At 40.6% G+C, this 18,252-nt stretch overlaps 1 protein-coding gene and 1 pseudogene across 7 annotated transcripts in view; both read left to right on the top strand.

Annotated features, from left to right (window-relative positions):
• Positions 1-2,737: 2,737 nt before the first annotated feature.
• The window catches only part of GALC (galactosylceramidase), a 57,165-nt gene continuing 41,650 nt past the window's right edge, over positions 2,738-18,252 (top strand). Inside the window, exons 1-5 of one of the 7 annotated variants that reach the window (XM_026012504.2) lie at positions 2,738-3,061; positions 11,867-11,935; positions 12,195-12,258; positions 13,639-13,752; positions 15,662-15,801. In XM_026012504.2, the coding sequence (XP_025868289.1) occupies positions 2,867-3,061; positions 11,867-11,935; positions 12,195-12,258; positions 13,639-13,752; positions 15,662-15,801 (582 nt within the window). In that variant the 5' untranslated portion in view covers positions 2,738-2,866. Of the gene's footprint in view, positions 3,062-3,132; positions 3,542-11,866; positions 11,936-12,194; positions 12,259-13,638; positions 13,753-15,661; positions 15,802-18,252 lie in introns of those variants that run through there. The other 6 variants (XM_026012506.2, XM_026012505.2, XM_072762184.1 and 3 more) reach the window with 6 other exon arrangements.
• Positions 9,701-10,545, top strand: LOC112930187 (casein kinase II subunit beta pseudogene; annotated as a pseudogene).

Below are 18,252 nucleotides of genomic sequence, written 5' to 3'. Positions count from 1 at the left end.
CTGCCCTCAGAACTATCGTCATTGTTTTTAGATAAGGTCTTGAATTAACAGAATCCCTACATGTATTTTATAAGTCACTGAACAGAGTGACATTATTAACAATTGCAGTGAAGCAACTATCTAAGTTGAAAAAAATGAGATAAACGGCAGATGTTACAGGATAGTTCATGAAGGTATATACTTTGTACTCTTTTATGCAGAGGAGCTTCTACTTTTTTTTTTTAAATTTTTATTTATTTATGATAGTCACAGAGAGAGAGAGAGAGGGGCAGAGACATAGGCAGAGGGAGAAGCAGGCTCCATGCACTGAGAGCCTGACGTGGGATTTGATCCTGGGTCTCCAGGATCGCGCCCTGGGCCGAAGGCAGGTGCTAAACTGCTGCGCCACCCAGGGATCCCAGGAGCTTCTACTTTTAAGAAGTGTTTCTACTTTCTCTTGTAAATAAATCCTTTTTCCTTATCCCCTCATAGGATATTCAGTGATTTTTAAAAATTAAACTTCTATTTTTCTGTATTGAGATATTAAGTCATTATTTAGACCTCCAAGTTATACAGGAATTTACCCATGTTTTGTATTAGAAATTGTCAGGTTTCATATTTTACATTTAGAGCTCTATCCATATGCAGTTTGTGTGGTGTGAAGCACAGATCCAAAATTTGATCTTTTTCCAAATAGTCATCCAGATGTTTCCATAGGTTTTCAAAGTTCCATCCTTACCCCAGTGATTTGAGGCATCATTTTTACAGCGATTTTGTTTTTTTTAAGTTCGGTTCAACTGATATGTATGGAGTACCTACTGCAGTTTGGACACTCCACTTGGGAAGTAAACAGAAGAAAAAGACATGGCCTCTGCCCTTGTGAGGGCTGAATTCAGATTTCTAAAAGTAGAGCCATTTTATCGAGATGACAGACTACAGTCAGACTGTATCAGTAACTTTTCATTAAAAGGCAAGATCTTTCCTCTTTCTCAGGAGACCATCCGATTTTTTAAAAAAGATTTTATTTATTTATGAGAGACACAGAGAGAGGCAGAGACACAGGCAGAGGGAGAAACAGGCTCCCTGCGGGGAACCTGATGTGGGACCCATTCCAGTCCTCAGGATCATGCCCTGGACCAAAGGCAGGCAGTAAACTGCTGAGCCACCCAGGCTGCCCAGACCATCCGATTTTAACCATATTTTTCACTTTGGGAAAATGAGAAATTTGCTGTGGCTCAAGTGCAGCTGTGATCCTCAGAAACACTGCTCCTTTAAGACAAAGACTTGTCTTTACTTTCAAAACTCATCTGAAATTTGAGAACTGAGAAGCACTCCTTTTCTTGTTTCTATCACACCCCAATCCACAGAAGCAAAGGAAGCTGAACGCATGATTGTCTGATAACTGCTATTTGCCTTTATCTCACCTCTTGAGCAAATCTGATTCCTGCGTTCAACAGTCCACAGATCTCTCTTCCTCCACTTATATTTAGTTCCCTTTCTCTTAGAAACTTTCTTTTCCAATGGTTTCCTGAACATAGATTGGAAATTTGAAACTAGGTGTTTTCTGTGTAAGGAATTAACTTTGATATATGAACTAATAGGAACTAGTAATATGTTCTAGGGATGAGAACATTTTTTTTCCGTTAAGTATTCTGTGTTTCCTCTTCTATAGAGATCACAAGGTATGCAAATATTTGTGGTGTGCCTTTCAAATACAGGTACAATGACGTGTTATAGGATGACGTATGCTGGGTACTGGTTTCAACTTCTCAGTTTCTTGCGTACGGTATTTTTTTTTTTTTTCTATTTCTACCCTGGTACTTCCCTTCTCGTTACCTTATTGTGCATGTTATATACATATCACAGATATAAAAATCTCAGAATTGGTAGGGGGTTTAGCATTCATTTACCATTTGTGGATTATACCCACTGGTTCTCAAATTCTGGCTTAAGTTAGTATTAGATCATTATTAGAAGGGATGGATCCGAGTGAGTTCTGGAAAGATAAATCTATCCAACCTGCATGGTTACTGACTTGTATCCTGGAATGGTGGTGGTAGAGAAGATAAGAGTTCAGACACGAGCTGTACTGGAAGAAGCAGCAATGGAAGAAAAAGTGGCCCATATACAGGGAACTACATAACTTACCATCCAAGCCAGAACACTTTTTGAGGGTGAAAGGGGCACTTTTTATAATTTATATTAGAACAATAGACATAATAAGCTGGGACTGTCTTTGGTCAACCAAAATAGATCTATAGTAATTTAAGAGGAGAAAAAGCAAGCATAGCTATTGTATATTAGGAACACAGGGATAACAGAAGGGCTCGAGAACCTCCTTTTTTTGGGACTGCACAGATGGGAGACTTTTCCTCCTAGGATTACTGTGATCCTGAAACTTATATTTAGGTTTGCAGTTTAAGGGACAAAACAATCTGATTCCAAATAGGGCTCTGAAGATGAAAACTCGTGTGTCCTATAGCCTTTGGGTCTTCTCTTTGCCATTTTGGGGTCTCCAAGCTTGCACAGGTAGACGCCAAAAACCAAATCCCACGGGCCTGCAAAGAAAGATTTTTGGGATCAGAAATGCCTTCTCAGCAGCCACTTCCTTCGCTCACGTGCTCCAGCACGTAGGCCTCAAAAGCAGCACAAAAGTGACTTCATTTGAAGACACCCCCCTCCCCACCCGCGCCACCCACGCCGAAGTCGCGACCGGAAAAACCTCCCTCGGCCACCCCCACCACACTACACCACTACTGCGGCTGCGCCGGCGACGTGTGGCCCGCAACCAAGATGGCGGCCCCGGCGTCAGCGCCCTCCTGCCCTTTCCCATCATGGCGGCAGCCGGACCCGCCTCCCTGGGCACCGGAGTCATGTGACCCACACAATGGCCGAGCGCCCACTGCAGGCTTCCCGGCAACGCCGAGGGAAAGCCATGACGGCCGCCGCGGGTTCGGCGGGCCACGCCGCGGTGCCCCTACTGCTGTGCGCGCTGCTGGTGCCCGGCGGCGCGTACGTGCTGGACGACTCCGACGGGCTGGGCCGGGAGTTCGACGGCGTCGGGGCAGTCAGCGGCGGCGGGGTGAGCGGCGGGCGGCGGGTCGCGCGGCGGGGGCCGTGGGGGGCGTCCCAGAAGCCCCCGCGGCGGTGGCCGGGGGGGGGGCGTCCCAGAAGCCCCCGCGGCGCTCTCCAGTCGCGGCCCCTCCGCGGGCGGGCGCCCCTCGGCCCAGGTCGGGCGCCCGCAGGGTCGGCAGAGGCGCGTGCCCGCTCTGGACCAGCGATGGACGCAGTTAGTTTTAATAGAGGATGCGGAGGCCCACGGAACAAGTGACAGGGGTAGCTCGTCCTTTCAGGGCGCCCCGCCTCCCTATGCCGCAGAGACGGCATTCCTCAGGGTCGCTCCAGGAATGGCCGGGGAGCCGGGGAGCATCACTCCTCCCGGGAGGACGCCCCTCCCCCCGCAGGGGTCGGGAGCCCCGGACCACTACTGCAGGGTGCGGTGGGCTGACTTCAGTGTTCTGGTTTGGGGGCGCGACAGGTGCCTCAGGGCATCTTTAGGAAGGTAATAGGCCACTTGGGACTCCCCCCCCCCCCCCCCGTTCCTTTGTTTCTATTGGCAGGCTACATTAGGATCAGCCGGTAGTCTAGGATGGTTCACTGTTTCTTGGGAGTCATTAAGGCCCGAGGTGGGGCGAGTTGCCCCCTCCCCCCCCCAAAGGTTGGTGCCTCTGTGTCAAATTGGTGGCAGTGTCTGTGTGCAGGGAGGGGGAGACACCTGGTCAGCAGCCCTGCACCCTTAGGGGGTAGGAGCATCACCTGTTGTGCTTGGTAAACTGCACGCCTTATTCAGACTGTAGGATCGGGGGCCTGAGAACTTGCATTTTGACAAGTGACACCAATTGATTCTCAGACTAAGTAGGGAGAGACCTTTTTCTAATACGTAAACTTAATTTTAGAATAGTTTTAGATTTACAGAAAAGTTTCCAAGATAATACAGAGTTCCCATTACACCCTGCGGCCCTTTTTCTGTTATCAGCATCCCCCATCCCATAGGTAAGGTACCGTATACCTTTGTCACAACCAGGATTATTAACATATGGAAATCCACACTTCGTATTTCCTTCGTAGTTACCTAATGCCCATTTTCTGTTCCAGGATGTCATCCAGAATACCAACTGCATTTAATTGGCACATCTTAGTTCTCTCTTCGCTGTGATAGTTGCGGGGCGGGGGTGGGGTGGGGATGAGTTCATGTTACCTGGGCATTCTGTAAGATTTAAGTGAAGGGAGACATGAGGACCATCTCCAGCTTTGTGTAAACTTGTGTGGGCACAGCTGGTAGTTGTCTAAGTTTCCTAGTCATGTTGACAGGTGGCCTCTAGGCCTGGGAGCTTGCTTTAGTAGTAGCATGATTCTTCTGGGCTCTAACAAAATTTATTTGCTTCTGTCACATGCCCACGGTGACCTTTTTCCTGTCTTTGTTTTCCCCCCTTCCTTTGTACCCCAAATCACAACCAGAGCTAATTTTCTATGATGTTAAGCCCTAACTCTTGAATGAGTTGTTTGTTAGGTTGAGTCAGATGGAGCTTGTATATTCAGATGCATTTCAGAACTAGCTTGACTGCTTGCTTGCTGAATGGATGTTTTGTGCTGATCTCAGCCTACCATAACCCGTGTTGTGGCTCGATTGGCCCTTATGGTTCTTAAATTATGGTCGTAAGATGTCCTCAGCAATAACCACCGGGAAACTTTGAAAAAAAAAAAAAGTTTTATTATTCACAGATCCTGACAAGCACATGGCACACCTTGGGTTACACAGCAAGGTTGTGGGGAAAGGAGGAAGAGAGCAGGAGCTCCAGTGTGCAAGCCCCTGAGGTCCTGTTTTTTAATGCATGCTCACTCACTGGTGACTTTAAAACTTAAAAAGGGGAATTTAAACTGCAGGAAGAGGAAAAACAAGCAACCTAAATGGTCAGTTACTGAAATCAACCAAGATCTTTTTTTTTTTTTAAAGATTTTATTTATTTATTCATGATAGTCACAGAGAGAGAGAGAGAGAGAGAGAGAGAGAGAGGCAGAGGGAGAAGCAGGCTCCATGCAGGGAGCCCGACGTGGGATTCGATCCCGGGTCTCCAGGATCGCGCCCTGGGCCAAAGGCAGACCGCTGCGCCACCCAGGGACCCCTCAACCAAGGTCTTTAAAATAAAGAAGGCTGAGTTTCCCCCTGTGGGCAGTCTTGTTCTTGGTCTAGGTGTGTGGCTGGCATTGTGTTTCTTTGATATAGCCATCTTTGAAGTGGATACCTTTTTTGAAGTCTGCCCTCAGGCACTTGCATTACAAAAAAGGAAAAAAACTGTCAGGGTTTCCACTACAATCCACCTCTGATGTTAGGCATCAGAGTCAGTGCTGACCCTGGATATCGGATAGGTTAAAAGCCAGGGGTAGGGCATATTGTAACACAGAAAATACACATCTAAGTAGGATTAGATAGCACTCCTATAATAATTATACAGACGATAGTCTGAAATCCAGTCTGTAGCCATTGTACCAAGCTTAAAGGGTCCTGCCATGAAACCAGGTCAGTGATCCTGGGGCTCAAGAATGGGTTCAAAGATTTGGGTAATATTGTGAAATATTTAAACATCTTTGGCCATCTCATTTAGACTGGTTTGATCAGATAGGCTTTTCTAAGTGCGCTTTGCTGGTTTTTTTTTTTTTTTTTTTTTTTTTTCACAAGGAATCTCAGATTGGACTCTCAAAGTCTCTCAGGGCTGGGCTGTCAGGCCAAGGACTTGCCTTCAGACTTCACTTACAATACCTGCAGATGTGAGTGAATTCCTTTCTTAAGGTCTCCCAAATATCCTGACATTTTTGGGCCTCCCAAAAAGTGGCCTTTCTTAACTCACCTGGTAAGGCTGCCAGGAAAACTTAAAGGCTTAGAAATAGCCACATTAAACACCTAATGGGAGTTCATTACAATGGAATTGGCGAGGATCTTTGGTTATTTCTGTGACATATAACATTCTAGATAATAGCTACAATTATAAGTGACAATATTATACCAGGGACATAGTAGGTACCTAGGAATTTCATATGATTTCTGGAACACTTACATCAATCACACGTATCCACACAAATTAACCTAAAAAAGATTTCTCATTACTTATTTGACAAGGCTTTCCATATAGTTTAACATATCAGATAAGCCTAATCAGTCTGTGATCTCTCTTTTTATAAGAAGGAGCAAATCATTTGAGATGGTCCAGGACCCTCTGAAAAATCCCAAAATTATTTCAAGTTTAAAAAGACTTCATTTAGAATTTGATTCTGGAAGTTTGTGAGAAATATCAAAAGGCTTTAAAATACTTGATTATGTAGAATCATAGATCACTGTGAAATATTAGTTATCTATTTAACTTTCACCAAAATTACAATTAAAGACTTCATAGGCAAATACAGAAAGTTATAAAATTTATTAAGAAAAGAATGAAACTTAGCTCTTTAAATAGAGAAGACTCGTTTTCTTAAGTAATCAAAGACATGATAGCTTGAAAAATAGGAAGTTATTTTGATGAAATACAGAATCTTATTTCCTAGGCAAATTACTTAAAAACCTTACAGTCTTATCAAGAACAGACCAATAGTCTAAGAAAACTGTCCTTTTAGCAGATGAAAGAAAACTAAGCTTTAGTTTTTAGAAGTACACTATTTATTAAAGCTTATTTTAAAAAGTTTATAATAAATTATTTTTAGCTAGCTTGCCTACACAAGATAAAATTCTCTCTCCCTCTCTTTTATTTTTTTTCCTTTTCCCTATTTTCTATATCCATTTAATTTGTCTATTTTAGGACAAAATTACTTTCATTTGCCTTAACAAAAATGCATCTCCATACCTCATACCTTAGCTGAAATGCATCCTATTTTCCTTGCCTAGAGTTGTTTCTCTTATTTCTTGTATGTTTAATTACATATATTGTTAGAATCCTTAAGTCTTAGAAACGTTAATTTCTAGTGAAAACTAGTGAGTAAGCAGTTGTAAACTATTTACTAGCACTTTGTATATTGGCAAATTTATGAATACATTTCATAATTTCTAGAGGGATATGTCTTTATTTAAAAAAATAGTAACAGTTTTTCAGTATAGCACAGGACGTGTTTACTAACAGATCCAGATATCTTTACCTTCTGTTACAAGAAACCAAAAGTAGATAAACTTGTGTTCAGTAATTAATGTTTCAACATTTTATATTTGGTAGAGATCTACATATTTAATGACTTTCTATCATTGAACTTAACTTGGCAAAACTCTAGGGTTTCAAGTTAGCAAAATGATTTGGGTAACTTTTTAAGTCTACATACCATAAAACATAATTACTGTTGAAAAGTGGATGCCTTGGCAATCAACGCTTAAGTCCTACATTTGCATTACAAAAAGAAAAAGGCAACCATTGTAGCTTAGGCTAGAATGGATGACCTGGTCTGTAGCTGCTCTGACCTGCTTTGTGGGGTGGAGGGCGTTTTAGAGCGGGGAGAGGCACAACTTTTCCTTAACCCAGCTTATTCTTATTGATATTTATGCTTTTATTTTCTGATGTTGCAACTTTACTCATAGGTGCTGGAGTATATTTCAGGGTAACGTGGACTAATTGGTCAATGTGTGTGTGTGTGTGTGTGTGTGTGTGTGTGTGTGTGTTTACTACAGTCATTCTTTTTATTATTGTGGTTTAAACCTAGACTAGCCAGTGTATCATTAAATGAGGACCCATCTGTCCTAGTATCTGTACTTGTGGCATTAAATCCAATATTTAAACTTGCTGAAAAATGGAGGTCTTCATTATTTTTTATTTATTTATTTTTTCCTTATTTTATATTTATTAACTCCATTTAAGATTATTTAAATGAGAAGAATGTTGCATGACTCAGTAGGATACTCATCCATTTGATAGTGTCCCTGTGCATAGTGCGTTCCTCATCTTAGAAGCTTCATAAATATTGATTGAATGAAAATGGTTGCAAAACTATATTTGCACGTCACTTTAGACTTATTTGTGGAGTCCTTGGTATGTTGTACAGTTTGTGGCAGTAGGTTTGGAATGTTCTTACTTTATCCTCCAATCTGATAGGGAAGGCAGTATGGGACAGTAGTTAAGAATGTGGGTTTAAGAGCAGATTGTCAGGGGTCCCATCTGGGCCCTGCCATTCACTGTACAGCCATGGGCAGGTTATTTAATCTCTCAGTGTCTCAGTTTCTTTTCTGAGGAGACCTTGAAACCTGGTGGGAGCATCAGGAGGATAGATGTAAAGTGCTTGGGATGGCATCTGGCACATGATTATTTTGGTTAATATCATCCTGTTTCATCAGAAGTAAGTTGCATGAAAAACATACTTGGGTATAAAATGTCTGCCATTTATTGAGAACTTACTGTGTGTCAGCCCTTGTGCTACAGCTTCTTCCTGGGCTGTTTGGAAATAGCTCCAGGCCTTTTTCAAGGAGGGGGACTGGTAATTTGTTATTCCTTGCTGGTGCATTTCAACATTTGGCTATACTACTCTGAACTATTGCTATTGACTAAGGCTTTTGCATTGAGAATGACATAGGCTTGCATAGGCTTGCAGTAGCACAATGATGTGGTGTGTTTGCTCAAAGTTTGCATGTTCTGTGTTAAGGATAGGAGTGCGCGGAGGCAAAATAACCCCCAAACAGCCAAACGTATTATTCTAATGACATACTTCAGGGTGGGAAGCATTGTTTCTCTTTGATCAAGGCTGGGTTATTGTGCATATACAGTGTTCACTCACAGAGTGTCTAATGTTTGAGCCTCCACCAGTCTGTAAGCTCTTTGAGAATGGTGACTGTATTTTTAAAGACAATTTGTACAGTGCTTGTCATTTAATGAGAGCTCACTGTGTGCCAGCTACTGTGCTATGTCCTTTACATACATCTTACCTTAGCCTTAGAACAGCTGAAGGAGTTCTAAGGAGTGGGAAAGCCTACTTTACAACAGATCACCTAGCTTGGTCACCTGGCTTGTAAATGATGCAATTGGGATGCAAGCTCCTTCTGACTCAAAGCCTCCTCTATTACTTTGTCTGTGTCTATTATTTTGTCTATGCAACAAACAATACCATAAAAGATATTTAATGTTGACTGAATAAGAGAAGAAATGGGGGTATGAACTTGAGTAAGACATAGTTCTTGTCCTCAAGGAACTCAGAGTTGAGACAGAGAAGTGGGGTGGTGAGTAGGGTGCAAGGTTAGAAGAGTTACAGTAGAGTTGTAGATTGGAAGCCAGGGGAGTGCACAGGAGAGCCACCTACAACAAATATAGGGGAGGAGCAGAAGGGGACCTTCCCTGAAGAGGATGCTTTGGAGTTGGCCACATAAGGGTGTAGAATGCACTCCAGACAGAAGAAAGAGAAAAAGTAGTTTGATATATCTAGATAGAAGGCATGAGAGTGGTACTGGGTAATGTGTAAGAGTTACTATCCAAATAGTTAAAGATTTGGGTATAAAAGGGAGCAATTTGAACTTTATCCTGAAAGCTCTTGGCAGAGGAGCAGTCTTGGCAGGTTTATACAGAGTGCCTTTGTGTTTAGATTTGTGTTTTTGGAAGATGAATCTGGCAAGGAGTGTGGAGGATAGATTACAGGGAGGCAGATGGGAGGCCCTGAGACCATTTAATGGTCTCAGACTAATGACTGAAGGGGGCCTGGTGAAGGAAGTAGGGTTGAAGTGAGGGGATGGATTTGAGAGATATTAAGGAGGTCTTGGTGACTGAAGATGAATGGGAATTGGATATCCTGGTTCTGTGGGCTCTGTGGCAATGAATTCTTCTGTGAAGTGGATGAAGACTACATCTAGGATAAATTCAATCTCCCTGGACTCAATGAACAGGTGCCTCACTATCGACAAGCTCTAGACATGATCTTTGACCTGGAGCTTGATGAAGAGCTGGAACAACCCCAACCAGAGTGACCTGATTGAGCAGGCAGCTGAGATGCTTTATGAATTGATCCACACCCACTATATCCTCACCAACTTAGCATCGCCCAGATGTTGGAAAAGTGCCAGCAGGGAGACTTTGGCTACTGTCCCTGTGTGTACTGTTAGAACCAGCCAATGCTTCTCATCGGCCTTTCGGACATCCCAGGTGAAGCCATGGTGAAGCTCTACTGCCCCAAGTGCATGGATGTGTATACGCTCGAGTCATCGAGGGACCATCATGTGGATGGCGCCTTCTTTGCCACCGGTTTCCCTCACATGCTCTTCATGGTGCACCCCGAGTACTGGCCAAAGCGGCCCGTGAACCAGTTTGTGTCCAGGCTCTACAGTTTTAAGATCCATCCAGTGGCCTACCAGCTGCTGCTCCAAGCCGCCAGCAACTTCAAGAGCCCCGTCAAGACAATTTGCTGATTCCCCACCCCACCTGTCCCTCAGTCTTTGAAATCTCCGATCCTTTGCTGCCACCCTTTCCGGAACCCTCTATGGTTTTTAGTTTAAATTAAAGGAATCATTATTGTGTTGGGAATATGAAATAAAGTGGAAGAAAAGGCCAAAAAAAAAAACCACCCCAAAAAACCCATAAACCTATGTTTATGGTTTAGGCAGATGCTGTTCTTTACTAAGATAACAAATGCAGGAGAAGGAACAGACTTAGGAAAAAGTGCCATGTTTGATTGGGGATTTGTTGAACTTGAAAGGAGGAGAGGGTAGCTCCATGGGTCTGTGTCTCAGTGGCAGGGGCTGCGAAGATTGTAGGTGTGAGGGAGATAGATAAGGTGCCACTAGAATTCAGTGGTAGCATATGTGAGAGTGGGAAACAGAACATCGAGCCCCATAAGAGTTGGGTGTCTTACCCTCAGTGTCAGTGCTTTGAACATAGGGCTGTCTGGCTTCTAAGCCAAGGGACATGCCGCTGATTCAGGTTAAAACCTATTTCCTTTTTATTTTTAAGAGATTTTATTGATTTATTCATGAAAGACACAAAGAGAGAAAGGCAGAGACACAGGCAGAGAGAGAAGCAGGCTCCATGCAAGGAGCCCGATTGGGACTCACCGGGAATCCAGGATCATGCCCTGAGCCAAAGGCAGATGCTCAACTACTAAGCCACCCAGGCATCCCAAAACCTATTTCTTTTATTCCTTTTGTGCATAGTGCTCCCCAGAAGATATATTATTGGTCCACTGTTGGTTTTGTGATTTCTTTGTTGAAGCAGTCGTCGGCCATGGGTTAGGTGTGATCACGTGTTGGTCTCTGCAACCTGCCGCTCTGTCTTTTCATGCATTCTGATGCCAATGTGAGGTTTCCTTAGAACAGCTTGGCCTGGGGATAATTGTGTACTCATGCTTAATAGTAATAGAACTTAGAAATCTCTAGTAAAGATGGGGAGAGTAGTGATTCCTTTTGGTATTGCTGCTTGTAATAATTTCTTGCAAGATAATGAGTGAAAAAAATTACCTGATATTAATCCTTTCCGTCCTGGCCCCCAGATATTGTAGTTATCAAATGGTCTTAAGATAGAGAACCTGAGTTTCATTTCTTCTAATAACCACTCTCTGAGTTCAGGTCCCCAGGACAAATCTGTGATCATGAGGTTCATTAATAGACTTGCTTGGCTTACTTACTGCCCAGTCAACCCTCATCTCAGTAGAAGAGAAAACTGCTGAGGCTTGGATCCTGTGTTTTAGCTTTTGGACAGACAGCAGCCCTATTTGCCCAATGATGGACAAAATAAAGGCCGGTAAAAAAATAACCTGGGAAACAACTTTTCACCACTCAACTTTGCCCAAGAGCTGGTTAAACATGGGCATGTTGTGTGGTGTGCATCAGCACTATGAAAACATGTTCATGATTGGATTTATTTGTACTTCTGAACTTTTTTTTTAGGCAACCTCCCGACTTCTAGTAAATTATCCAGAGCCCTATCGTTCTCAAATATTGGATTATCTCTTTAAGGTAATGAGAAAATAATTATTTAATGGCACCTGTGATATTTTTGATAAACTATGGTGAATTTCAGTGGTAGAATTGATCACCTTCCCAATTCTAGCATTAAAAAAAAAAAAACGGCAAATTACTTTTGAAAGAAGTTGCTATTTATTTGAAATTGGGTTTCTGATATTTAAAACCAAAGACAGTAATTAGTAATTGTCTTAATGTACTTTGTTGTTCATCTGGTGAATTACAGTATTAATACTCCTGCTTCTTTCCCCAGCCAAACTTTGGTGCCTCTTTGCATATTCTAAAAGTCGAAATAGGTGGTGATGGGCAGACAACAGGTAGGAGATTTGGGAAATGGGATTGTTTTCCTTCAGTGTTTTAATCTATACCTAAATTTAAGGACTATGAATCAGAATATAAGTGATACCAACATTTTTGATGTTGATTATTGCTTATGGATAGTTTCTTATTGTTCTTTTTTTACTCTATTAAAAATTTTATATCAAAATCCTCATTTTTCTTCTCATAAAATAGTATTTGGACTTTAGATTGCTTATTTAATGGATTAATCTGCAGCAAACCCACAGTTTTTAAAAAAAAAACTATATTCAGTAGGAAGCATAGAGACAGTTTGGAATTTTTATTGAGAAGTTCCAAAAAGAACTTTTAACGTAAAAAACATGTAAAATGTTATTATGTTACTAGTTTTAAATAAAATATGTGGCAAAAATATAAGTTGTCATCAGTATTTCAGATGTACAGCTTTTTTTCTTTTAAAAACAAAACTATTTTTAACCATTAAATTTTCAATCTTCACTTATCACCATTTTGATTGGCTTTGTGTCATCCATGTAGTCAGTTGATGCACAGGAAGAAAAAAATTCTCTCAGTGATAATACAGCTTATTATTTATAGGCCAGATTCCATTTTAGTGAACTTTACAGTATTGCCTGTATACAGCATGTTCTTGTTGGTGACTTGGGAATAATTTTGGTTAAAAAAATAACTCTGCATGGTGATGTTAGTGTTTAATTAGTAATGAAAGAATGAAATGAAATAGAATATTTCATGAAATGAAATAGAAATGAAAAGGGCAAGGCCCCGTCCTTGTGAGGCCCTTCCAAACAAGGGCAGATGTTTGTGAAGTGTGGTAACACGTGAGGACTGGTATCAGCTACCTTGACACACCTTGGAAGTTAGGATAGGATTTTTTATAGAGGGGATGTGCAGTTGTATACTCTTCCCTTTCTTCTCTCAAAGCTCTGTTTTGGTTTAACGAAGCATGTTAATAGGCTCAAGGCCGGGGGTATGAGAATGGGTCTTAGGGGCCCGGGGATTCACAACTAGGATTGAGAAGCTGGAAGTTGAGGTGATCTGAAGTCAGTGTTGGACATGGGGATTTGAAGACCCAGAGAGACCAGACCAAAGCCTGGGAGAATGTGGTTCTAGGACTTTTTAATTACATGAATTGATAACACTTCTCTCAATACTGCTTATAATAGAAAGTTGTGGTTTTGCTTTTCAAGACCTTTGTGATACTTCGAGTAATGAAAAACATGAAATAATATGCTTTGATCATCCATCATTCTTATTTGCTCCATGTCAGGATTGGAACTGGAATGCGTCTTCTTTGAAATGTGTATATGTATAGGGGAGAGCGGCCCTATGAAACACCATTAATGGATGGTTTCCTTTCTCTTTTGCTCTCTCCCATGCAGATGGTACTGAACCCTCCCACATGCACTATGCATTAGATGAGAATTATTTCCGAGGATATGAGTGGTGGTTAATGAAGGAAGCTAAGAAGCGGAACCCTAATATTATACTCATGGGTAAGGAGTGAAGTTTTCCATGCTTTTGCGTTCCATTTAACTTTTAAATTCTGAATTCTGTTTGTGGAGTCATTATTAATACTGAGGTACTAATAATGTTGTTAATACTACCATCATCCTAGCAGCAGCAAAGCATGTGCCAGGGTTGATCCTTTCTTTGCCCTTATATTATGTCTGCTCTTTATATATAATAACTTTGGAGTGAGGCATTACTCTTCCCATTTTATAGAAGCAGAAGAGGCTTAGGTTTTGCCACCTTGACTTAAGGTGAGATAATTAGTAAATGGCAAAATCAGATATAGAACCTAATTGCATTTTGGTTGTTTTCTTGATGTTAAATTATTACTCTCAACAAAATTTCTTATCAAAATTTGTAAAAGGGCAATACTATCTAGAAAATTGTGTATTAGGTGTAGTAGTGTATCCCAACTGTTTGTATAATTATGCATTACATGAAGTCATAGACCCCATTTCTAGAAGAGGTTCCCATGAAAGTGTTTGTTTGAACCTCAGCAATGTGTTGGTCATTGTTCTAGGCATTAGGGATACCAAACAATCCAGCCCCCAATTCCTGCTCTTGTGGAGTTTAAGCTCTAGTGGCAGGATCATTGGATTTCTCAAATAGGACTACTATGTTCATTTTATAGTTCTCATGTAGCAGTGTGCAGAACTATAAGATACTGCAAACATACACAGTGATGTCATACAGTTATCATTTGAAATGAATTTGATTTTTTGAAACAAGCTCACACATCTAGTCTGTATGAGATCAATGAGATCCATTTAATAGGCTTGATTTCAAGTTATTTTAAAAATCATTTTTAACAAAGGACAAACATAAGTTTTTCTAAATTAAAAAAATGAGGAGTTAGTGTGTTCTTTATAAATGGTCTTTTGTAAGAGATTCCAGGAAATATTTTAAGCAGTAAAAAAAAGAAGCATCATTGACTTCAGCACATACTCACCCATTGGGCTGTTTTCAAGGTCAGTTCTCATTTAAATGTAGAAAATCTGGCATGCTGAATCATGTTCTAACAAAGACTTACACATGGTGGTTCTGTAGAATGCATTTCATTGTTCTAAAATGTTCCAGTATTTTAATGTCACATTTCTTATGGGATATACACTTAGACATTCCTCCCAAGTTTAGAAAAATAAGCATTTTGTTCTTTTGTTCATTATGTTTTTATTCAGTGGTGAGTTAGATTGGTAATACATATTAACAGTTGAGGAGCTTAACTGTTGAGCTTATTTTAACATATTAGTAACAGAATCAGGATTTAGAATTGTAATTAGTGCTTCTCTACTATTCCATTTTCTTACTTAAAAATAATAATTAGAGTGTTGGAAGAATGTGGGTTATTTGATCTATATCATACTGCAAAGATGTATTTTCCTGTTGAGTCATTGGGATTTATATTGATATGATGACAAACTAGCTTTGCTGAATTTGATCTGAATAGTTTTTTAAGAAGCCTTAAGTTTTAAGAAGATGTACTAGTGAATGAGGAATTTGTATTATACTTAACCTGTAAGTTAGGCATAAGCTTTTCAGAACTCTTTGATTTGACTTCAGAGGAAAGAAATTGAATATCAAATATCCCTGTAGCAGGCGGTGGTCTTGTCAAGTTAAATTGTATGTTACATTTCTTTCTATTGGCAAGTATCTTTGAGAGAGCCTTTGTGTTTTTATTTCTTGAAAGAACATTTGGAATTATTGAGGCTGACTTTAGGGATGATTAAGGAGTTGCAGAGTTCATAAATGGGAAGAGATTTTGGAATTTGTGCATGGCATATAATCTTGAGTAAGATCTGTATTGGCTTTTTGCTTAGCGTGAGTTCTTTTGCCTTGTTTTCACTGCGCCAGCATTGTTACACTCACTCCACCTTTACCTTTTCCTTTCTGCAGGGTTGCCATGGTCATTTCCTGGATGGCTAGGAAAAGGTTTCAACTGGCCTTACGTGAATCTTCAGCTGACTGCCTACTATATCATGACCTGGATTGTGGGTGCCAAGCATTATCATGATTTGGACATTGATTATATCGGGGTTAGTAATATATGTAAAGCTGATTAACTTTTAGACATTTATTTGTAATTTCTTAAAGTAATTTAATTCTTTGGCATTTTGTTGACCAACCATTTTGTGTCACGAGACTAATTTATTCTATTGGCATCTGATAACAAAGTAACTACATGTGACCTTTTATTCCTCCTCTTTGCCCATCCAAATTCTAACCTCTTTTGAAAACTGTGCTAAATGTGTACCTTCTCTGAACTTTTTTTTTTTTTTTAATTTTGATTTTTGGTTGGGCAGCCCCAGTGGCTCAGTGGTTTAGTGCTGCCTTCTGCCCAGGGCATGATCCTGGAGACTCGGGATCGAGTCCCATGTCGGCTCCCTGCATGGAGCCTGCTTCTCCCTCTGCCTGTTTCTCTCTCTCTCTCTGTGTCTCTAATAAATAAATAAAACATCTTAAAATTTTTTTTTTGATTTTTGGTACCACCCTAGCTCATGTTCTCCTTAAAAGCTTTCCCTAGTTTCTCTGGTCATACAAGAATACTATATTTACCATACAGTTCGATGATTAATTTCATTTTGCTCTATGAATCTTCTGTTGTCCAAAATCAGAGGGTGGCACACTTTTTCTTAGTGGGTTAGAGTGTAAATACTTTGTGGGTCAAAAGGCAATATGAAGGATATTATGTAGGTAATTACATAGCCATTTAAAACATAACCATTTAAAATCGTAAAAACCAATTTCAGCTCTCAGGTTGTAAAAAATACAAATAGTGGGTAGGCTGGATTTGGCAGGATGGCTAAAATCTGCCTACCCTTGTCTTAAACTGTTATTTAACACCTTTTAATGATTGAAAAAATGTAAAATATGACGTCTTTCCAGCTGGTCTGTTGGCAGGCTGGAGGCACCATACCTTGCAGAACCTCACAACAAATACATGGTGGTCTCCACACATGTTTGCTTATTAATATGCCATCTGTCAAAACTGATTTAAAAAGTGTTCTTGCAGTTAGCCAACAATTATTGAGCTCCTCCTATGTTGCAGGCACCGGGACTGTTATATTCTAGGGATACCAAGATTAATAAGTCCTTAAGGAGTTTAGTGAGAGAGATAGGAACTGGGATAGATTAAACTGTAAAATCACAGGAGGATAGAGGACCTGAGGATGGGCCAAGGGCTGTAGGCAGCCAGGAGAAAGAATATACTTTTTTTAAAAATTTTTTTCTCCAAATTCTAATCGAAAATTAGTTTGTATTTGAGAACTTTCATATGTCAGGGTATTTTTAACCTATAGTGAAACTAAATGTAGGTTTCGATCTAAATAGCATTTTATTACAGTAAAGTCACACTCAGAAAATGTTTCTGGTAAAGAATGGGTAATTCACACTCTTTTAGACTCACATGCTGTGGTGAGGAGCTTCTTTGATAAGAAATACTTTCCTGTATCTCTAGAGTAAAGTGAGTGATAGTGCCTGGACTCTAGGCCATCTGTGTCATTAACAGTTTTCTCGGCGGCAAAACTAATGTCATGGAAATTCTCTTTCATTTCTAAAACCTCAGCCTTCATGATTCTAAACCATCGAGAGCTGTGCAATTTCCCTTTATCTGTCCTCATTAAGAATTTGCCTTTGTGATATAGCATATCGTGTGATCTTGTGTATGCTTAAAAAAAATTACTTCTACAGGATACTTTATTTTTTAAAAGATTTTATATATTTACTAGAGAGAGAGAGAGAGTGAGAGTATGAGTGGGGGAGGAGGAGGAGAGGGACAAGCAGATTCCCCACTGAGGGGCAGCCTAACATGGGGCTCGATCTCAGGACCTTCAGGTCATCTCCTGAGCTTAAGGCAGCCACTTAACTGAGTGAGCCACTCAGGTGCCCCTACAGTGTACTTATTTATATTGGCCTTAAATGTGATGGTAAGATCTTATAAAAATTATTATTATTATTTTTAAAGAATTTATTTATTTACTCATGAGATAGAGAGACAGAGACACAGGCAGAGGGAGAGGCAGGCTCCATGCAGAGAGCCTGATGTGGGACTCGATCCAGGGACTCCAGGATCATGCCCTGGGCTGAAGGCAGGCACTAAACTGCTGAGCCACCCAGGGATCCAGGTCTTATAAAAATTATTACAACACTCCTGTCTGCTGGGTCTGCAGTGCCTGACAGAGTCCCTGGCACACCTTACATTGTCAGTGTTTGTTGAATGATTGAATGGATATTCTAGTTTTAGAAATCACTGGAATAGGGTGCCTGGTGGGGGGGCTCAGTCATTTAAGTATCCAAATCTTGATTTTAGCTCAGGTTGTGATCTCTGGATCCTGGGATTGAGCCCCATGTCAGTCTACTTGCTCAATGTGGAGTCTGCTTGAGGGTTTCTCATCATGGAAATGAGTGACTATTTGAAAAATACCCACCAAACGTTCCAAATATATGTTTTAAAAATAATATTCTAATGTAAAAAATAATAATTTAAA

Source organism: Vulpes vulpes, chromosome 6 (genome assembly GCF_048418805.1).
Source record: "Vulpes vulpes isolate BD-2025 chromosome 6, VulVul3, whole genome shotgun sequence".
NCBI lineage: Eukaryota > Metazoa > Chordata > Mammalia > Carnivora > Canidae > Vulpes > Vulpes vulpes.
Note: the sequence above shows the minus strand (reverse complement) of the source record. Positions and strands in the feature narration are given on the sequence as shown.